Source organism: Leiobunum rupestre, chromosome 10 (genome assembly GCF_980474605.1).
Source record: "Leiobunum rupestre chromosome 10, qqLeiRupe1.1.hap1, whole genome shotgun sequence".
In the NCBI taxonomy this organism is placed as follows: Eukaryota; Metazoa; Arthropoda; class Arachnida; order Opiliones; family Sclerosomatidae; genus Leiobunum; species Leiobunum rupestre.
Window position 1 is genome coordinate 53,518,843 of NC_143393.1, and position 23,770 is coordinate 53,542,612.

At 36.1% G+C, this 23,770-nt stretch overlaps 2 protein-coding genes across 2 annotated transcripts; one reads left to right on the forward strand and one right to left on the reverse strand.

The window, feature by feature from the left end:
• Positions 1 to 712: 712 nt before the first annotated feature.
• On the reverse strand, positions 713 to 14,683 carry LOC149926195 (microtubule-associated protein RP/EB family member 1-like). The gene is made up of 4 exons (XM_090161069.1): positions 14,527 to 14,683; positions 7,821 to 7,859; positions 7,564 to 7,663; positions 713 to 1,044 (listed from the first exon to the last, which is right to left on the reverse strand). The coding sequence occupies exons 1-3, from the start codon at positions 14,657 to 14,659 to the stop codon at positions 7,605 to 7,607; spliced, it is 231 nt and encodes a 76-aa protein (XP_090017195.1). The 5' UTR covers positions 14,660 to 14,683; the 3' UTR covers positions 713 to 1,044; positions 7,564 to 7,604.
• Positions 14,684 to 17,423: 2,740 nt separating this feature from the next.
• On the forward strand, positions 17,424 to 20,560 carry LOC149926196 (zinc finger MYM-type protein 1-like). Its single transcript, XM_090161894.1, has 2 exons — positions 17,424 to 17,505; positions 17,936 to 20,560. The coding sequence occupies exon 2, from the start codon at positions 18,017 to 18,019 to the stop codon at positions 20,558 to 20,560; it is 2,544 nt and encodes an 847-aa protein (XP_090018020.1). The 5' UTR covers positions 17,424 to 17,505; positions 17,936 to 18,016.
• The last annotated feature ends 3,210 nt before the right edge of the window (positions 20,561 to 23,770 follow it).

The following is a 23,770-nucleotide window of genomic DNA, read 5'->3' on the forward strand; positions in this document are numbered from 1 at the left end:
TTTCGTTCCATTTAATCTTTTTTCTCCTTCTGAAAAAGGGACATACATTATACAAAACCAGTATTTTCTGAATTTCTCACAATGTGAGAATGAAAATTGTCACGGAGACTTCGAAAATTATGAAAAATAAAACTTTTCTAGTTTTAGACCATTCTTTTGGTCAACTTCGACTTCGGAGTGACGTAGACAAGAGCGATTTTCAAATCGCACATCATAATTATTTTTCCACTCTTTAATTTTGTATATAATCTCTTAACGTTTATAGAGTTTATTCTGGATAAACTTTGCGTACATTTTTTTGTTATAATGTTTCGTAAAAATATGAATTCCAAATTAATTTTTACGTCCGTCCCTTCTTAGCCGTAACACTTACAAGAATAAACACTGTTTTTTCAGTTCGTAGAACTGGTTTTTGTATAATAATTATTATTACAGTAGCCGCGTCAGGATTTAAGTCTTTGGTTAAAAAATGTATAATGAAAGGGCTCGTTACGCTTATGCCACTTTTGCAGGATGTAGATGACTTTGCGTTGCGCCCTACAGGGGTAACTTAATCTTGATTTGTGGGCACCAATATAAAATGAAAAGCATGCTAAAGCCCGCGTTGGCTACCTCTTGAAACGCCACTGTTACTGTTACTGTTCTTTTCCAAAAAGCATTAAAAGATTGAATATTTGAACGATAAATACCAGTTTTAGAACTGAGGGCTATTCCAATGGGGTTCCTATGGGTTCTTGTCGTCGTGCGTGTGGCTGTGCTTAAGGAGGAGCTAGAACCCACTGAGGAAAACGAGCTATTGCCGGAGTTGTTTAAAGGCGAGGCCTTGCTTATTGTGAGACGGTTAATTCCCGAGCCCAGAGATCAAGCATGCCTGGTTGGTTCCAGCTTATGAATGTTATGCTCCAAGGACACGCTTCTCGCTTCCTCTGATAACACTTTCAGTTGGTCGTCCCCGCCGTTGGCGTCAACAAATTGCTTAAACCACTGAGCAAATTCCCAATTGTCTTGAAAGCGGGCCGGTGCAAGTTTGTCCGAAGGCACTGGCTATAAGAACGTTTTGTAAATGAACTCATACATTATAAAACACGATTACCTAATAAAAATTATTTATAAGGTATATTTAAGCCTAGGCTCAATATAAATAATTTGTTTTCAGCGTTTAACTATATATTATCAGTAGACGAAAAATTAGGAAACTGAAAATTTTATGTAAAATGTCTACCAATTAATATTAGCAGGAGACATGACTAGGAGTTGACAGCGGTTGCCGCGGTGAATGGACCCCGGCGTCGTGAACACAAAAAACCGTTTTTCCCAATAATTCCCGCTTTCTACCCACCCCTCGAATTTTCTCTCTGGCGTTTTCTATACTATACTATCAACATTGTGCCCTATGGAAGAAAAACAAGACGTACGACGGTCAGAATACACACAATCCTCCTAATGTGGTAAGTTTGTTTGAGCTATTCACAGCAACCTGCAGCGCCGTTATCACAACCAAAATATATCCACGGTCACACATATATACAAATTTACAATTATTTGTTACTTCTAGTCATACTTCGAAAGCATCGAAGATACCTTCGATCAGTGTAACTCTTATTTTTTACTTCTGATAACACTTATTTGTTACTACTAGTCAGCCGTTGAGTGTCACACTTATTTCTTCTGGTTATATGACTAAGACTAGTTCGATTAGTTTCATACTTATTTGTTACTTCTTATCACACTTATTTGTTACTTCGGATCACACTTATTTGTTACTTCGGATCACACTTATTTGTTACTTCGGATCACACTTATTTGTTACTTCGGATCACACTTATTTGTTACTTCGGATCACACTTATTTGTTACGTTGAGTGTCACACTTATTATTTCTGGTCATACGCCGAAGACTAGGTAGATCAGTGTCATACTTAATTGTTACTTCTGGTCATACGTTGAAAGCGCGGCCCACTCTGAACGGCCTTGAAAAACCCCAGAGGGAAACGGGCGCGTAGACCTCTATAAACACGCGGATTTACAATGTTGGAAATTGCGGCGGTCCGTATACGCTGCCCAAAAAACCTTACTTCGAATTAAATTTAAGGAACGTTTTTACAATTCTAGGTTATATGTAAACCACAGCTATTCAAAAATATAACTTTCATGAAAATCGGACTTAAATATGTAGATTTTTAGGCGGAAATATAAAACCACGAAAACTGGGGTCCCGTAAATTACCCTGAAAACTATACTTCAATTTAATATTTACTGATATGACCGAAGTTGAAGGTCCGCTGAATCCTAACCTATCCAATAATATTTTTTTTTAACGTTATCGGACTTAATTTTAAACAAAATATCTACCACATAAAGGAAATCTCCGAAAATAGTAAATTGGGCAAATTCCCAACTTCTTGGGCTCCGATTTGAAAACTTTATGAAAGGCTATCAATGGTAATATATGTACTTTTGAACGAGATATCATTGACTCTTCTAGTTATAACCGTTGAAGAGGTATGCGTGACACGGCGCCATCGGCGGCAACGGCTACACTGTACGTGAGACTAATACACACAAGTCCTTAGGATTGTGTGTGAGGTTTAGGGGGGGCATGAAGTATCGGAGCCGTATTAAAGTTTGAACGTGCTTCCGGCTGGTATTTCCGGTATACATAATTTACCAATCCGTAGTGTATTTCTTGGTCTTTGGTTTATTTTGGCGGCAACCTAACCTAAGAAACATTTTCGCATTTTTATTTCGGTCTGTTGTTTACCATATTCATTAAATCTTTTAAAGAAAATGTCAAGAGCGTGTTTTGTGGCGCGTTGTCAACAGAAATCCAGTTTTGATGATAATGGTCAAAAAGTAAGTCTTTTGGTAAAAATAATATAAATTTGCATTATAAAAATTCATATTTTGACTTAACCCTTGGTAATGTTTCAGGTCACGTTTCATAGTTTACCCAGAGAAGAGAACATAAGAGCGAAGTGGCTGATAAATATTCACCGCGATTTGAAATATTGTAAAATAACTAAATCTACAAAAGTTTGTTCGAGGCATTTTAAAACCTCTGATTTTATATCATTAGACAGTGAAAGACCACGTTTGAAACCGAAGGCTATTCCAACAGTTTTTGATTGGGATAGTTCTGTTAGTTTGTCATCTAGTTCAGAGCCTTCTAAATGTGATCAATCCTCAAACCGTAGTTTTCAGCCTCATATATCTAATCTAGGTACCAGTTTTGAATCTTGGGAATCAGATTTCCCCGCAAACATCTCTACTATTCCAGCCACAAATGTTTCCAATGAAACAAGTGACATTATTATTGATAATGAAGATCCACTTGATTTAGGTTTAAATACAACTAGCAACGACAATTTAAATGGTGATAAAAGCTATAAAATAACATCAACACCAATTACAACATTGAAGTTAGTAACTAGGTTTCCTGGGAAAAGACACTTTAATTCCGGTACAGAAACTACAAACTGCTCTAAATGTCAATCTCTCGAAGAGAAATTAGAAACTCTTATAATTAAAAATAATTACCTCGAAGAACAATTAAGATTAAAGCAAGAAGAGATAAGTACCATTCTAGAAACCTTTAAAAAGGAGCAGGCGAGAAACCAACAGCTCTCTGAAGAACTAAATAGTAAAGTTTTAAGCATCAAGTCCATAAAAAATAGTGACCAAGATATTAATTTTTATACCGGTTTGCCAAACTACGGTCGTTTTGAAAGCATGTTTACATTTCTGAATCCTGGTGAAAATGGGGATAACATTACACTATGGTATGCTAAAAAGAGAAACCAACCCACTGATAGTGGTCTCGGGAGACCCCGGAAATTATCCCCTGAAAATCAGTTATTTTTAGTTTTAATGAGACTAAGACTCGGTTTGTTTACCAGAGACCTTTCTCACCGTTTTGGTATTTCTGCCAACACCGTATCAAGGATAACCATAACATGGATAAGTTATGTACCTACAGCTGGGCCAACTAAGTATTTGGCCTACTAAAGAAGTTATTCAGCGCAATATGCCGGAAGATTTTAAAATGTATTATCCAGATACTAGATTGATCCTCGATGCGACGGAAATCAAGTGTGAAACGTCAAAATCTTTGTATTTACAATCAGGGACCTACTCAAACTATATATCTACAACTACTTTCAAAGGATTGATCGGAATAAGTCCAGATGGTTTAGTAACTTTTGTCTCAGCACTATACACTGGTTGTATTTCGGATAGGGAACTTACAGCGAGAAGTGGGCTGCTTAAATTACAATTCGACCCATCAGATGTCATTATGGCAGATAAAGGTATAATAAAATTACAAACGGGGAACGGAACATGTTCCGGCTACCCCTTGTGAAGCTGAGCTTCACTAAATTTTATCCACAGCAAATGAAATATATTGCATAATTATTTTCAGGTTTCACCATACAGGACATGTTAAAAGAAAAAGGCATAAATCTTAATATTCCCGCATTTCTTCGCAATAAAGATCAACTCGATGAAAATGAACTTGAAGAGACGCAAAAAATAGCATCATTAAGGATTCATGTTGAGAGGAGGATAAAAAGAATTAAAGGTTACCATATTTTTGACCGGGCCATACCGCATACATTGTCTCCGGTAATTAATGAAATATGGACTGTATGCGCAATTTTAACCAATTTTCAGGGACCCTTAGTAAAAAGTAATAGCAATAATTGTAGCCATTTGTCGCCTGAAAATGATTTAGAAGAAGTAGTAGCTCCGCTCGAAATATCTGTAAAATATGAAGATTCGTCAGGTTCTTTTGATGAAATTGTATCGGAGGTTGAAAATGACATTAGTTATAGTAGCTTAGAAGAGTGTGATTTCTGATTCAGTGCTGCCAGATGTATAATAATTATTATTGTACCTGAAGTAGTTTAGGACTATTCAATAATTATTTTCCAGTATGAAATATTTTTTTATTAAAAGCTAATTTTTTTTGCGATATAAGGAAGCATTTGTTCAAAATAAAACCTATCTAATTTAAATCTAAATTCATTCCACGCTAATTTGTTAAAACGAATTCTTTCTACTATTAGGCCATTTGGCAGATATACCACAAAATCGCACCACTGCATATTTGCCGCAGCCAACTGTCCGAGCACTTGACTGTAATGCATATGGGTTTTTTTAAGACTTGGTTTTCCATCAATTTCTTCCATGTAAAAATCTTTATCAACAAGAGCTTGCTCTACAGTTCCATCTTTAAAAGAGTATGCACATTTTACTTCTATTATACCCACACTTGGAGTTTCGGAAGGATCGTAAACAATTCTATCTGGCGACGCTCCAAGATGTGGAAAGCTTGGGTTAATAATAAACCCACAAGAGGTCACTTCTACATCATGTCCAATGTTTTTCATACAACTTATATATTTATCCACTGCTATGGGTTCATTAGTCAGTCCATATTTCACACTCGCTATTTTACTTAAGTTCTTACTTTCCACTATATTAGCAACACTTTTCTCCGTCCATGCCTGCACACGCTTATACACTAATCCAAATTTGGACGCGCTTAACCTAGTAAGTCTTTCCTTTTTCCACAAGTGACATGCACTTTGGCTTCTTGTGTCCCTTTCAATGGAGGCAGCCTGAACTCCATTTACTTGATTTATCTAAAATAATAGAAAGTATGTATAACATTTTAACTTTTTCACAAAATTAAAATATTACCTTTAATATTTTGTATTGCTCTTCTGGTAGTGGCAGGTAACAGCTTAACAGATCCCAATCTGAACTATTTGTCCGACTAGGAATGTTAAAATTGACCTTTCTTTCATATAAATTAGGATTAACATCTACTGAGAACTTAAAAGAAAATCCATATTCTACTAATGGAATTTGCAAATTTAGACTGGAAGAGTTAGGAGCTCGACCAAACTGTGTTTTCCCCCATTCTATATTCGTATAATTTTGCTCTAAAATGTCAGCAAACGACCCTTCTCCAGTTGAGCGTAAATCAGCTTGGAGCTTTTTCACAGCTTCATTTAACTCCGACTCGGTGCGTTCTCCATACCTACGAGCTTCGTATAGCCTACTTGTTACATTAGGAGTAGAGCCGTTTTCTTTCGGAGCTCCCCAGTTAATATCATGCAGTTTCAGTGGTTTTACACTTTTCCCTCTCGGGCGGTTTCATTTCTGCGGCAACTCGGTACATGCAAGAGTTGGTGGTGCATAGTTATAGTTGTTTTCTTTTAAAAGACATAAAAGCCTTAACAACGCTATAACATGATTACATGTCCCTTTTTTCCCTGCTTTGCACTCACAGTGTCCATCAGTTATTCTAATTGGCTGCGTTGTTGTAATGGCAACCAAGGGAGTATATGGCTCTAGTGTTTTCCGCTGGCTTCGGAAACACTTTCCTTTGACATATACAACTCTCGTGCCACTTAAAATAATAAAACACCATTAAATTTAAAGACAAACAATAAACTGAGTTCTATAAAAGAAATACACACCTGTTGAATGAGGTTTGGATAGTTCCACTGTTTATGTAGTTTTCTAAAGTGAACTTGTAACTACGTTCAAACTGCCTTTTAGCTTTAGAGTTTTTTTGGTAATATTCTAAAATATTTTCATGGCTAATTTTGGGTATATTTTCTAACGAAATAGGAAAAATTAACCTATTATCTTTAGATGGTGATATTTCATTTAAAACATTTAAGCCTTTGCCATTAGAAATGCAGCTAACGTTCGTGGACCCGTGCGTCGCCATCTTCAATTTGACCGGATGTCAGGTTTGCCAGACAACTTTCTAAAATTGGAAGTCGCTTAAAACTTCAATATGGCGCCCTGTAAATTCCGGCCCCATTCTCTCATTTATGTATACACACAAATCCTTAGGATTGTGTGTAAAAACCTTCTCGCGGGCTCATGCTGAGGCGGCTCTACAACCCAGTCAGAACTGGTTTTTTCTTTAGCAGTAGTTCCCACAATCCTGGCTAGAGAGCGTCACTAAAATATTTCATCTCGGGTCAGTCTCCGAAACTAGAGATACCACGGTCTGGGGGGTAAAAGTTAGAGAAGGGAAAGACACGTTTTGCGTTAACAGCACGCGTTGGGAAAAGCGCCCGGCTGTGAACTTCTAGCGAGGGGCTAACCAAAGACTATGAAAGGTTTCACTGGGCTAACTACTCTTAGAAAGTCTGTACACCGGATTACGCTTAGATTAGCACTGCCAAAGGCGGGGACTTCAGAGATTACGCGAAATCCCATTAGTACAGTCAAAGGTACGGCTCTGTACACCGATTACGCGGTGTGATCAGCCCCTCGACTCCTAGTCATGACTCCTGATATTACATTACGCATATCTTAAACACACACTGAAATAATTTAGAAGCTAATAGGCCGAGATGAAAAAAACGCGTGAATTCTAAATTTAAGAAGTCAAAGTGGGTCGCTCGAGATAATACAATTATTTTATCAAATGAATAAAAAAATTAAGATTTTTCACTAACCAAGTAACGCGACACTTAAAAAAAACCTTCTAATGAGCTCCCTAAACAACAGGGGTTATAGGAAATCTCGTACTTACTTGGTCACATTTTACTCTATTGAAAGCCAGCTGAAGAATTTTCAAATTATGCAGATATTGTTCTTCTCTCTTGGCGTCCAAAACTTCATCGATACGGAACCTGACGTTACACGCGTAATTACTACTTCGTTAATATTCCTTAAAAAATTAAGGTCGTTTGAGAGCAAAAGTACCGTGAATGAATTTAAATGGATATTTCTTTTTAAATGATCTGAAATTAAAATAGAATTTTGTTTCAGTGGGCTTAAAATACCTACCAGGAAAAATCTGATCCATGATTCTGCAATAAGCGATACCTAGCCAATAATAAAAATTTATTAAAAAATAAAAAATTATGTTGTTATAATAATTAAGGGGGGGGGGGTCAGAACAGTTTGTTACGTACGTAAGGGAGGATGGGTGGGCGGTGTCGAGCCAAAAATGGGGTTTTACGCATAACAAGCTCTATGTTTGAGGCAATGAGGCAGAATAAATAGAGATCCAAATCCACCTTCCACGACCTACCGTTTCGCGGGACCATATTTCTTGAGTTGTAGAGTTAGTCCTAGTAAATGAACTTAATCAAACAGTGTTGGCGCCATCTATTGTGTTATTGGAAACCTAATTTTAATATATTTCGAAAAAGTGCCTGCTTATAGAAAAAGGAAGTGGAAACTTAAGCCTAATTCTCCTACTTAAATAAAACGTGTCCCGCGAATCCCAGATTTGTTTGGATGGTAGAATTATAGTATAAGGTATCCGTCGCCATTTTGTTTGTTAATTAATTTTTTTTTAAACAATCAATGGACAATACAATTTTTTTTTACAAATTAACCCCCGCTTTTCGAGAAACATTGAGAATTTCTGGTATATTTTCAAAATCATAAATTACGTTATTCTATCCAATATAGGTAGAATATTAAGAGCCATTTTGGACTTGACGATAGCCGGAGTAATGCACCTCATTTTTATTGGCCGACGAAAAGTTTTAGTTATTAACTGAGTTTCGGACCCCTCGTATACAACAGTGCTTACGCGCCTAGGGCGCGCGTACATCAACCTAACCTAACCTAACCTACGGTGCAATGTTTCTTGAAAAGCGGGGGTTTATTTTAAATAAAATTGGTTTGTCCATTGATTGTTTAAAAACAATTGAATAAAAAAGAAAATGGCGACGGATACCATATACTATAATTGTACCGTTTGAATCTCTATTTGTTCTACCTCATTGGTTTGAGGTAGCTTATTTATAACCGTGATACGAAAGACGAGGAATTTCAGAAAAAGACTACACAATTACACAAACCGGCACTATGGTTTTCTTACTTGACTTTGCGATATTTGAATATAACATAAATAACATGGCAGTCACCACAACCTTTAAAGCTTAAGAAGCCTTAAGTAACAAACAATACCATTAAGCGGTATGAAGCTTTCAAACAGCCCATAAAAGTATTGTGTTTTAGCATGGATGAAGGAATATGACTGGAACACGGGGTACAGTCATAAGGATGAGCATCTCAATAGGAAATTTGGCAGACTAAATTACGCTAGCGCCACCTGCGCGCGGGCGCTTGTACTGCAAAAATAAATTAAATTTATATTTTTATTTCCGGGGGGGAGGACCCGGGAGACAAACTTTCAAAATGGAGGGTGTTAGCAAATCGTCGAAGTGGAATTCACAAAATTGCGCGGCCGAAAGTTGTGTAAATTCGAGAGCTAATAATCCAGATTTATCTTTTTTTCGTTTCCCTAAGAATTCTTTAAGGTAATTACTACTCTTTACGTTGTTAAAACATTTGTTACGCCTATTATCCAACTACTACTTTTTAAGCCTTGTCACGTCACTTTATTATTATTAAGATGTTCCCAATGGATTGAGAATTCAGGGAGGATGGATTTATTTGGACGAGAGGCGGAGTTATTTAAAGCTGGGGTTGTTCTGTGTGCTAATCACTTTGAAGCACACTCTTTTTATGATATCTCCAAGAGGTTAGATATGCAATTATTCTTTAATGTCTTTAAAGAAACAACCTGGGGGTGAACTTTACTACTAAGCTACTCTAAACCATGAAATTTATATCATAATTACAGAAACCCTGGATGTAATTTATCAACTGAGAACCATATAGAAGGAATCCATAGTGGTGATAATACTTGAGTATATGAAAATAAACTATTGAAGGCCAGCTATATAATAGAAACCAAAAATATTCACTAGTGGTACCATTATGTTATATTTTCTAGTAGAATTAACAAGCACATAAACATATTCAATTCATAGGTCAATTCTGAAATTCAGTGAATGAAAATTCCAGTCCCCTTATAAAGTGAACAGTCACTTCCCCTACATTATACTGTTGTCTTAATCATAGGAAAGTCTAAGGGAAATTGCCTTTGCGGTTTTAAGACATAAGTGAATTCCCTTCTCCTGAATTTTGGAATTGACCTATAAGTCGCAAGAAGACTTGTCTCTTGTACCCCCATGGTTCTAATATCATAGGTAAATAAAAAAAAATTGAATTTGAATTTAACTAAAGAGCTAAAATATTTTTTAATAGGAAAACTGAAGTTTTAAAATAAAGAATCATGAATGGATGATAGATTCACGCTCAAACCAAATCTTCCACCTCCAAAGCTATTTTGATAAGCTAGTACAGATTACAATATTATTGATATACATGTATTAAGAAAAAATATTAAACTTATTATTTACTATGGTATAATTGTAATGATTAAAAAATATTTAGTACTACCAAATTATTGGGACCAAATACCAAATCAAATAATCGGTTTGCCAAATCAAATAGTGCTTAAAACGATTTGTCAAATATTTGATTTGAAAATAGCTATAAAAATATTTGATAATATCAAATAATTTGGTATTTGGTCAAATAGTTCCAAATCAAATAAAACTTTACTAGTGTTTTCCTTAATTTTAACAATTCATTAATTTGCAAACCAAATATCCATATTATTTAACACTATTTGAGAACCAAATTGTCAAATTATTAGGCATTATTTGAAAACCAAATTTATTGATATTTGATCTAGTATAAGACATTAAATACTATATGGTATTTGATCAAATATTTTTAACCAAATACTATTTGACCAAATTATTTGACTTTTCAAATATTTGATCTGGTAGAGATGCTTAATTAGTGGTTAATTGTTATGCGTTCTCAAAACATTAAATGTGAAACCAATTTCATATAAACCAAAAATACCATTAGGCTGATTCACTATTAAAGTTTTCTAAGCGTGGTTAACGGTAGTTTGCACTAGGAAATTTATATAGGTAGGCTACAAATTGTGGTTCACAGTATTTCAAATTTTTCATTGATTCTCCATTTCTATTAAATCTGTGGTCCCTAGCGCTAATAGATATAGAAATTGAAAACAATAACTCCAACAACATCTTAAGAGATGAGATAAATCCAAGTAAAATAGTGACTTTTATTATTAGGGTTCTTGAAAAATAGTGACTTTCATTATTAGGGTCCTTGAAAAATAGTGACTTTTATTTTTAGTACTGCTGTAAGATGGATTAGTTAATCCACAATTGAACAAAACCTATTTAAAATCATAAGACTGTTTTAGTAAGTGTGACATTTCCTATTTGCGTCATACCATAAGTAATATTAAAACAATTAATATGACAATTTGCACAACTTATTATGAAACTGATTGAGTTATTGTGCAATCAAGGTTTGGTTCAGCACAAAGTCCCCTAGTGTCTAAAATAGGGCGAAGCTGAAATATAATACTACCAAGTGGAAATAATTAACTACTCAGTTAGATTGCAAATCCCTGTCGGAGCTGGATGAAAGGGTCAGGGTCAAGGAAAGGTTTCCTCCAAAAATTAGCATTAACACAAAGTGTCATACTTAAAGTTATTATGTTACTTATGGTAATACTTTTATTATTTAACTTACAGTTATAGGTGTAGAACTTTAGCCAGTTTTCTATTCTTCCTTTCATTGTTGTCACTTTTAGTGTCTTTTTTTCTCATAGCAGCTTTCATTTCCGCATTTTCTTCATTATAAACAACAAGTGTACGATGGATCTTAAACTTAATAAATAACTGACGGACTTTGGTTTTGATGTCTTCACACATTATATTTGGCAGTTGAATTTCTTTCATTTTATAATCCAGTTTGGCCATCACATTAGTTTTGTGCATGGTGTGACAAAACAGTTGATCAAAATATCTGTCAAATTTCATAATAGCATCGGCAAATTGCGTAGTTGGCATTTTCAGATTTCCACACTCTTTCTCTGTATCATTGACATATGACCTTAAAATAATTAATATCTCATTGTCACTTTCAATTTTAGTGGTTTCTTTTAACATGGCTTTTTTACAGTCTTCACAATCTGGATGAATCTGAATAATTTTTTTGCCTATGTACCCAGCCAAATTAGTCAACACATTTTTGTGACACAGTGGAAGGTATTCAACTGAGTTAGGTAGATCAAGTCCACTTAGCTCATCACAAAAATGGGTTTCCTGATCTTCTACCAAAGTGGTTTTAGCACAAGTACCCATGAGTTCCGTTAACTTGAATATATATTCTTCATCTACATCTTGGCAGTTGGACGTGTCAGATTTACAAAATAGTGACGAACACATAAGCTTACGGAAAGTAAACCGGAATTGCTGACATGTTGGGTTTTCATTACTGCCAGTCAAAGACCTTGCTTTGGAGAAAAAAATTTCAAGAACATCTTGGTTAAGATTTGATGTCATAATGTATTTTAGTTTGTGAGTTTCAAGAAGATCTGTGCTTAGCTCCAACAAACATGATATTGCTATTTTCCAACCCTTTATACATGGTGGTTGTCTTTTGCAATCCAAAACTTTGATCTTATCGAACCATTCTTGTTTCTCATTCAAAAAAGCGAAGTTTGGAGAGTCTTTAACTAGTGGTTTCCTCGAAGGTTTATCTGCTTTCAAATTGCTGGAGTTGAATAAATCAAAAAGTCTGTCAATTTCTTTCACAAAATTGGCTGTAGCCAAGCACTCTGGTTTCATCTTCTTTGTCAATGTGTACATATAAATACCCATCCCAACGGAATGGCTAAATGCGTGACAAACTCGTTTAACAGACATTTTCTGGAAATTGTTCGGATTAAGATCTTTTTCCGTTAATTTGGGAGCCATACGAAACGTTTCAGCAGAATCAAGTCCATGAAAAAGTTCTATTTCCCCATTTACTTCAAAATCATATTTTAAAAGCATGTTACGTAGTGATTTAAGAAGATGTGGAGGATCTGGCATAAAGAATATCTTAAGTGTTTTTATTATGGCATAAGGGGTTTTTTCATTGATGTTCAATCTTCTAAATACTGCTTGGTTGTTTGACCCCTGATCAGATATTACCACTTTTACTGTTAATCCAATGTCAATTAAAGTTTCGACTGTTTCGATCAAAATATCATGAAGCATATTTTGTTTCATTGAGTTTTTAACAAAGTAATATGATAAAGGTTGTTTCCAGTAATGAGTAAGCCCTGATATCATAAATACTACAGCATGGTTCGCATACTCTGAAGTTCTTGATTTATCATAGTCCTCAAAGCCATCAACAGTATCAGTTTTCCTATCGTATTGAAGACCATCTTTTAATGACATTTCATCCACAGTAACTACTGTCAGTTTCTCTTCTTCAGACATAGTTTGGGCTCTTAACTTCAATAATTCAATTATTTCTATTTGAAACCCAGTATGGCAAGGCACATTTTCAAGCCAAGAGTTGAGTGTTCGTGGCGCGGGTAAATGGAACATTTTTCTTAACTGCCTGTAAACCTTTGGTCCCTGGAAATGTAAGGCTAGGCACATTTGTTTTTCGTCATTTGTAAATCTTCTCCCTTTAGCAGCCTTATTATTTAGTCTTAATTGCATATTCAGAAACAGTTTGCCCCTTTCAGGTAAATTTGAAAAATGGGTCTCAATTGGATTACACTCGGTAAGTGCTCTTTCAAGTTTGTTCACTTTCTTGGTTAGTTTTTGGTTCCTGTTATATTGCGTTTTAAGTAAAAGTTTAGCCTTACATAGTTTTCTTTCGTAAACTTGAGTATTATCACCGCTAATACTAGGGATATCCTCTATATTACTGTCACATGTTAAATTTTGGCTGGTGTCCATTACTACATTTAAGTTTTCTACATCTTTGATACTTAGATTTGATGGTTCTAATTCACTTTGTGGTACTTCTTCAAACAGTACAATTTCAGGTTGTTTTAGAAATATTGTTGGAAATGCATTTTTTACCAGGTGGTTTCTTTAAAGACATTAAATTCAGTAAAAGAGAGATTATAAAGAATAATTGCATATCTAACCTCTTGGAGATATCATAAAAAGAGTGTGCTTCAAAGTGATTAGCACACAGAACAACCCCAGCTTTAAATAACTCCGCCTCTCGTCCAAATAAATCCATCCTCCCTGAATTCTCAATCCATTGGGAACATCTTAATAATAATAAAGTGACGTGACAAGGCTTAAAAAGTAGTAGTTGGATAATAGGCGTAACAAATGTTTTAACAACGTAAAGAGTAGTAATTACCTTAAAGAATTCTTAGGGAAACGAAAAAAAGATAAATCTGGATTATTAGCTCTCGAATTTACACAACTTTCGGCCGCGCAATTTTGTGAATTCCACTTCGACGATTTGCTAACACCCTCCATTTTGAAAGTTTGTCTACCGGGGTCCCCCCCCCCCCCCCGGAAATAAAAATATAAATTTAATTTATTTTTGCAGTACGAGCGCCCGCAGATGGCGCTAGCGTAATTTAGTCTGCCAAATTTCCTATTGAGATGCTCATCCTTATGACTGTACCCGTGTGTTCCAGTCATATTCCTTCATCCATGGTTTTAGTATTAAAGGGTATGCTAAACCGTTGGTAGGGTCTGGAATGGTAATTTGAGTTCCCACCAGTCAATGAATACATATTAGTTTTGCTAAATCATGAACCACTTACCGTCGCAAAGTTGTTCAATTTTCCGGTATTTTGCATTCAAAGTAGAATTAACAAAATCGAGAACGATGTGTCGACTAAATGCTGCTGGCGTTCCCAAGACATTTTTGCAAGAAGATATACCCGTAGAAGCCATTACAACCCAAGATTTAACGGAGAGCGGATTTATTTTTTTTTATTATTGAGATACACACACATCGGTGTCGACCCGAGGCCTTAGACACCAGCACACACACAATAACTGATTAATCAGGGTGCGATATGTGTAACGGCCACGCCAACGGGGGGATACGTGGGGACATGGGTGGGGACACCCGTGGCGGAAGTATCCCGACCACCCGTTGGGGATTGGTAGTCGTCCTCACAGGGCCTTCCACAAACTCTGCCTCCCGGACGCCTGGGATTACAGGAGTGAGCCACTACTCCCGGCACGGAGAGCGGATTCGAAGCAACCCAAAGCATACAAAGTGTGTGAATAAAAAATACTCATAAGAAGGTATCAAGAGTGCAGACGATAAAACAATTAGCAGAGTATATCAAAACCGAAGAGAGGGTATTGATAGAAAACATAAAAGAACCGAGGGCGATAACAGAGATCCTACACGAAAAGAGACGCGAAAGCCCGCTTTTTCTCGATTAAACCAATTTTTTGAAGCCACCAACCAACCAATACAACGAAATGTTAAGTTAAAAGGAACCACCTATGGACTGCATTGTAAAGGATTATATAATAAGCGAATAAGTAGATTAGTCAATTATGAAAAGGGATAATAAAGCTAAACCCTAAACAAAATGAAGAAATTTAAAAACTTACTAAAAGCTCGTACCGATAGGTCTTCGAGCGAACAAAAAGACGCGAAACTCGGACCAAATAGATCTTCGAGTAAAAAACTAATTAAGTTAAATTAAATAGCCAGAAATTCCAACGGTAGACCACTTTCGTCCTATTTGGGTCTCGTCAGTACCGTGCGGGGAAAAAAAAATTATACAAAAACCAGTTCTACGAGTGGAAAAATAATGATGAAGAGCGACTCGAATCGCACGTCATAATTATATTTCCACTCTTTAATTTTGTATATAATCTCTTAACGTTTATAGAGTTTATTCTGGATAAACTTTTCGGACATTTTTTTTGTTATGATGTTTCGTAAAAACATTAAGTCTAAATTTATTTTAATGTCTGTCCCTTCTTAGCCGTAACACTTACAAGAATAAACACTGTTTTTTCAGTTCGTAGAACTTGTTTTTGTATAATGTATGTCCCTTTTTCAGAAGGAGAAAATGATTATATGGAACGAAATAATATTTATTTAGGTGAAACCAAATTGGTTTCATATGGAATTAGAACAGCGAAGACTTAACGAAGTATTTTAGTTTGGAATTTGAAGCGTATTTAGTATTTTTACTAGGCTTAAATTTTATTACCTTGTTTAGTTGAACTGGGGTATCCTTTTAATGAAGTAAAACGAAAGTTAAGCGAATTACCGAATTTAAAACTAATTATTTCATTAAAATGGAGCGAGAGCTAAGCGTATATGCAAGGACGGACAAAACTGAAACTAAAAAAACGACGTTACTAGATTTTTATGAATCGTGCACTTTAGTGTCGTCCATGTGTGTGGGTGGGTATGTGTGTGATCGGGTATGTTAAGTTAGAAGAAACCACCTATGGACTGTGAGAAGGATGATAAATTACGCGAAAAAGTAGATAAGTCCATAATTAAAAGGGATAATATAGCTATATAGGATTTAGCTATATTATCCCTTTTAATTATGGACTTCTCTACTTTTTCGCGTATTTTGTGATCGGGTATGATTGGGAACGCGAAAAAACCGAGGGGTAAGACACTTAGAATTTTTGTGTACACCGGGAGTTCGAACTCTACAGAGTTCTCGAGAGTTCACGAGAGTTCGTGAGAGTTCTTGAGAGTTCTTGAGAGTTCAAGGTTGAGTTCTAGAGAGTTCAAGGGTGAGTTCCAGAGAGTTCATTGGTGAGTTCGGGAGAGTTCTTGAGAGTTCGCGGGAGTTCATAAGAATTCCAATAGCAAATGTACACCTGTAGCCAAGCGGGGGAAATTCCTCTTAGTTTGCGTTGTGTAGATCATCAAGAGTGCTATACAACGGCCAATTGACGTGGCAACAGGTTGAAGTATATTCGTTTCACCAGTGCGCGCATGCGTTTTTCGCCTTCCCGGCTAGAAATGAAATATAAAAAATATGGCCGAACGACGTCGAGAAAATACGAGCATTCAGGCAAAACGGGTTTAATTTCTAGTCAAATTTAAAGATAATTCATAAATAATACAAAATCTGGTTGCAAATTGAGTTTTTGCAATACAATAACTATCGATTTGACCTGTATGTAATTGTAATTTTGTTATTTCTGGCTATTTCGTTCTCAATTAATCATTAAGTCTGGGACGCTTTTGTAAATATACGCATTTTGCTTTTTGAACTATTCTCACAGCGAAGAAGTCGGTAAATGGTTAAGGACGCACGCTTAAAGCTAACAGGCGTGAGTTCGAATCTCGCTTCCATATACATCTCTTATTAATTTTTTTCATTTTAATTTTACTTTCAGTTTGAACATTTTCTCTGCTTTTTATATCAAATAATTTATATTTCTTAAATTCCACGAATAATATTCAGTGGCGGCGCTAGGGGGTAGGCCAGGTAGGCCACTGCCTACCTTAAAATTTTGAGGGGGCCCCAAAATCACCCTATAAGGGGCCCCAAAATCATCCTATAAGGGGCCCAAATTGATCTATAAACGGCATCAAAATTCTCGCAAGAGAAATTTTTGCAGTTCTGTTTTATTGTTGTTTATCCTTTTTTTGTTCGACATGCACCCCTTTACACTTAAAACATTGATCAATTTTATAATAACCGCTGCATGCTTCTTCTCAGGCACGTGGCTCAGGCAAGCAGACACGCACATTAGTAACGGTACACTTTCCACACACTCGTCAGTCGCTAACGTTGGTAAGAGTTACAAATATTTTTTAAGTTATTTAATATCATAGCATGTTATGATTTGGTATCTATTAATAAAGAAGTAAAATAATTTTAAGCTTTTTGCTTGAATTATTAATAATAAGCTCGAGAAGCGAAGGCTTCCGATTATTATACGCAATATTTTGAGATAAATTGAAACAATGGGGTAAAATGGGTATGTGACGATTAAAATAAACGCGGTAAACAAAACTAAAGCCGAATACTTGTGTGTTGCCTTAATATAATTATTTTATAAGTTTCGTCAATAATGTATTTATTTATACTCAGGGTATAAATAAATACATTCTTGGTTTCGTATAGAAAAAATATTAATTTTTTTGGCATTTATATTAGTTAAAAAAGTCTAAGTTTAGAAATAAGAATTGGAGTTTATTCTGAACTTTTTTTATATTTTAAGTACAGATTTAGACTAAATGTCAGTTTGAAACTGAAAAATTATCAAAAATTAAATACGAGAGCAAACTATCAAAAATTAAATATGAGTGCAAACTGTGGAAAACATTTATCAGGGGCCCTGAAACGACGAAAGAGAAAAATTCAGCAAAATTTTGAAGATAGCCAAAGGGAACAATTTAGGAAATATTTCCAGTCATCGACAATTCAGGCAGAGGTTTTTGATGTAGATCAGCAGTCGGAAAGTTATATGGAAGACGGAAAATCAATACACATCGAGGCGGATCTTACAAAGACTTTAAAACCAGATAGTGATTTAAATGATTCAAATGACTTCGAAAATAGTCTTCAAACCAAAATTGTTCCTATAACCTCTAAGTCTACTAATGAAAATACAGAGAATACGTCGCAATTGAGAAATGCTACCTTGCCGAAGTCAACGATAGTATCAGATATTAGCTTGGACAAAGATAGTGTTCCTGCGCAACCGAAATTAGACTCATTCCCAAAATCAAAGATTGGTGGGCGTAATCGAAGTTTTAGCGTTTGTTGGTACCAAAAATATCAAATGATTGAGTATTCAGTATTAAGTGACAAAGTATTCTGTTTCTGTTACCGGCATTTTTCGGGATCAAAAGCGGGTGTGTATACACGTGGTTATTCGGATTGGAAAAATGCGGGCACAAATTTCGCCAAGCATTTTGATTCGGAAACATCTAGTCACCAAATAGCTTTTGGAAAGTACCTTACTTATCTTCAATCTAAAACGCATGGGTCAATCGCAACATTGGTTAACGAAACCCAACGAAACAATATCGTTCGAAACAGAGACGTGTTAGCAGCACATGTTGAAGTTGTGCTAGTTTGTGCTCAGCAAGACATTGCGTTAAGGGGTCATAGGGAAACCGACGATTCAAATGATTCGACTAATAGAGGAAACTTTCTAGAAATTTTAGATTTGGTGAAAAAATTCAGTCCAGATTTAAAAAAGAAAATGGACAGCATGCCGAATAATGCTAAATATATTCATAAGAGCGTACAAAATGAACTTATTGAAATAAGTGGCAATATGGTTCAAAGGATGATAGTTGACGAGATAAATAGCTCAGGGGGGTATTATTCCGTGATAGCGGACGAATCCAGAGATAAAGGAGGTATAGAACAATTAAGTGTGTGCTTAAGGTACACTTTTAAAAGCTTAGTTAAGGAAACGTTTTTAGGATTTATAGATCTTCATAAGTTTAATGCCGAATCAATTACAACAGCCATCGTTAAGATGTTAACAAACAGTGGACTAACATTAAGAAAATGCGTTGGTCAAAGCTATGATGGTGCAAGTGTTATGTCTGAGGACATAGGGGGAGTACGAGCACGCCTTGAAGACGATGTTGGTGGACCATGTCCATACGTACATTGTTATGCTCATAGGCTTAATTTGGTATTAATGGATTGTTGTTCGGGTATTTCTAAAGTTAGGGAGTTACTTGGATTACTGCAAGCGATTTACAACTTCCAGTGTAACTCCACACTTAGAAGTGAATATTTTATAAATTCTCAGATAGAACTTGGATTTAAAGTAATTTTGAAAATTCCACAGAGCTGCCACACCAGGTGGTCAAGTAAAAAAAAGGGAATTAGTTATTTTAGGAGTAGATTAGATTCCGTTATATTAGCCCTTGAAAATATCGTCGAGAATGGTAAACCAGAAGAGACCGCGGAATGCAAGGGTTATATAACTCAGTTAACTGATTTTAACAATTTGGTTATGCTAGTTATTTCAGATGAATTACTTGCAAAAACCAATAGCTTATCAGAATATTTGCAGAATTCAAAATTAGGGTACTCAAGAGCAGTAGATTTATGCGAAGCCTCTATTTCGGAACTAAACAATATGAGAAATCAGAACATCTTTGATAAAATTTGGAACGATTCGGCTAAATTAAGCGAAAACTTATCTATAACAATACCAGATTATAACAGGCACATTGAAATAAAAAAACGTAAAAGGTTAGCTAACAGAAAACACAATGATTCTGTAATATATAGTACTACTGGTGATCGAAGCAGTGACGATTTAACTATTGGTCAGTGTTTAAAAAGGTGTTTTTTTGAAATAATAGATAAATTCGTTTGTGAAATGAGCAAAAGGCTAACTAGTAATAAGTCTTTGTATAATTCACTAAAAGCCTCAGACCCTCAAAACAGCGATCATTTTCTAAATGAGGAAGAAGTAATTTCCATTTGTGATTCATATTCTCGATTTCAGTTTAATATTCAAGCATTAAAATGCCAAATTCCGGTAGCCAAAAATATTATAAAATCTAAGAATATAAATTCATTGGAAGATGGTCTTAATCTTCTTTTAGAAATGCAGGATGGATTTCCTGATTTAATTAAATTTTTCACTGTAATATCGTGTATACCAGTTTCGAGTGCAACTTGTGAACGCACTTTTAGCGCATTAAATAGAATAAAATGCTTCACCCGTACAACTATGGCAGAAAATCGATTATCTAATCTCAGTATACTCTCAATAAATCGGGACTATTGCAAAATACTCAGAGAAAACCCTATGCTGGTAGTAGACGAATTTGCAAAAAGGGGCAATAGGCGAATCTCATTAATATAATTTATTATATTAGATAAAATGTAAAAGTGATATTTGTTCCAGACACCAAGTACAATAAAAGTTTTTAATCGTAATTTTGTTATTGATGCATTTCGTTGAAAAAAATTGGTTGGGGGGGAGTCCCGGGTCGGGGGCCCATTTATTTGCTTTGCCTACCCTCGCGAAAATTCCTAGCGCCGCCACTGATAATATTACTTAAATTCCTCGAATTCATTGTCATTTTAATTCATTTTGGGCTCCCAATGCCATCTCGTTACAATAAAATTAGCAAGAATTTTGGAATTGCTGTATTTTTCACATATAATTATTTATAATAGTATTTAATTTCGGTAGTATTTCCAAAACTATTGTTAAAAATTTGAAATTCCACTCTTTTTATTTTTGTTTCCTTGTTCTCTCCTATGCCCCGACGCCTTTCCCGTCTCGTATTCTCTCTCTCCCTTCTCTGAGAATCGACCGCCCCGTTGTCACTCCCCAAGTAGCCGGTACCGCGAAACGGGAATTTGTCAAGAGCGTCGCCGAAAAAATCGAATTTCTTTAAGCTAATGATTAAGCACTTTAAAAAAAACCATTAAATCGAAACATGTAAAAGGCACATGTTTCCGACGTCAGAAATCCAGTGGTGGTTTTAGATTTCGCCTATGACCAATAGTTTTCGAGATATAAAAATAACAATAAATGCATGTTAAACAAGTCGGCCCAGGCCGTAATATTAGTTCCACACCCTTAGTAGACACAGGTAGGCAAACTAATACAAAAGCTAATGAGGCTACGTGATTTATTATCGTTTGATAAATAAATTGCCACCCTAAGTTAAAGAGTGGATGCCGCCCACCATCAGCTGACCCGGGTGGGCAAACTAATAAAAAATCTGTTGGGCCCATGTGATTTCCTATTGTTTGATATAAAATTCACCATCCTATGTTAAAGAGTGGCCACCGCCCACCCTCATGAAATCAACTTTTTTTTTCCGGTAACTCTCCTTTTAAGGGGGTTGGTCGGAGGGGGCGGAAATTAACGGCACTGCGTGCGCGTTAAAGAGTTCTATCGAATGAGACCAACTGTTTTTTTTCGGTCACTCTCCCTTTAATAAGAAAGTGCCACACTTATTTATTACTTCTGACCATACACGGTTTCGATAAGAAAGTGCCACACTTATTTATTACTTCTGACCATACACGGTTTCGATAAGAAAGTGCCACACTTATTTATTACTTCTGACCATACACGGTTTCGATAAGAAAGTGCCACACTTATTTATTACTTCTGACCATACACGGTTTCCATAAGAAAGTGCCACACTTATTTATTACTTCTGACCATACACGGTTTCGATAAGAAAGTGACACACTTATTTATTACTTCTGACCATACACGGTTTCGATATGAAAGTGCCACATTTATTACTTCTGACCAAACACTGTTTCGATAAGAAAGTGCCACACTTATTACTTCTGACCAAACACGGTTTCGATACGAAAGTGCCACACTTATTACTTTTGACCAAACACGGTTTCGATAAGAAAGTGCCACACTTAAGCCGCGTTCACACTAGACACTTAAGAAACGTTTTAAAACGGGTTCGAAAGATCAAATTAAACATTTTCGGTGTCAACTGTATTAATAGGCATACTATAAATACATTCGACACCAAAATTTACAATTCCATCTCTCGAAACCGTTTTAAAACGTTTCCAAAGTGTCTAGTGTGAACGCGGCTTTATTATCCCCAGTCCGACCCGCAGACCGCACCGTCAGCGGGGCCTCGCGATTCAGGGGCGAGGGAGAAAATTGTCGGGCGAAAAAGCCTATGTGATACGAAAAGAGAACGGAATATGGTTGTCCGCAAATCCCCAGTCCGACCCGCAGACCGCACCGTCAACGGGGCCTCGCGATTCAGGGGCGAGGGAGAAAATTGACGGGCGAAAAAGCCTATGTGATACGAAAAGAGAACGGAATTGTCCGCAAATCCCCAGTCCGCACCGTCAGCGGGGCCTCGCGATTCAGGGGCGAGGGAGAAAATTGACGGGCGAAAAAGCCTATGTGATACGAAAAGAGAACGGGGGGGGGGGCTTGTAGAAGGCAGGAGTCGAGGGTAAGAATAAACAGTAAACCTATCGGTTTACTTTAATACTTTTATTGACATTTTCTTTTAAACAATAAATTAACAAAGAAAACAAATTCTATAGGTAGGATTTTTTTTTCTACTTACATAAATCAGGATTTGGACAATGCTTAATGGGAGACATTGGGGACTACGAATTACTTCAAATTTAATTATTTAGGGGCTACTTGTAGAGAAAGAGATAATATAAATTTAAATTAAGAATCTAATTTTAATGGGGATAAGGGAGAAAATCTGTTTAAACGTCTAGTTTAAAACGTTTGAATTATTGGGAGTGATGGGGAGAGTATACCTTCTAGGTATGGAATCTAGAAGTTTATGAGCTCTATTTCTAGGGGTAATTGAAAATTAAAAATTTTAATTTCGAGAGAGAAAAGAAAGGGTCAGGGGGGGGACCTTTGTAACAGAATGTTAAGGGGACAAGGGGTGAGACTCAATGGCGGCCGATTAGCGGGAGGATTATTTATTTCGCTTGGTGGGTGATCCAAATAAGTATAGGAGGGAAAATAGTAAAATTTCAACGTTACGATAGATGAACCAAAATCAGGGATGGAAGTCTTCTTTCTGGGGATATTCTTTCTTGATGTCTCGCAGATCTGGGTGTTTGTAGATGACGCGGACCTTGACGACGCGTGGATTGAAAAATTTGTCCTTCGGGGATTATGATTGCCCTAAAATTGTTTCTACGAACGTTGAAAAGTCTCTATTTGGGAAGTTGTTGGGCTTGAAACGATATTTGTGCTAAATTTGCATCTTTTAGGGGATTTATTTGGGTATGTCGGCCTCTTTTATTTTCACTTGGGGCTATAGCGGAACAACTGGGGAAACTCTTCTGTCATAGCAAAACTAGTCTGGTCTCATGGTTCTTTGACATGACCGGCGGACTCTCCTTTCTCTTGGGGTGCTCTCTGGTTTTGTTGTTTTCCAGCTTGGGGAGGGTGGAAAATGCGGGGTGCCGGAAAATATGCTTGGGTGTGCTAATTTATTTGGGTTGTGGTTTCGAATGACGTAGAATGACTTCCACGACTTCGATTCGTCCGGGCTGTTGCTATTCCCTTTAAAATAACATCGATGCTTCATTAAGC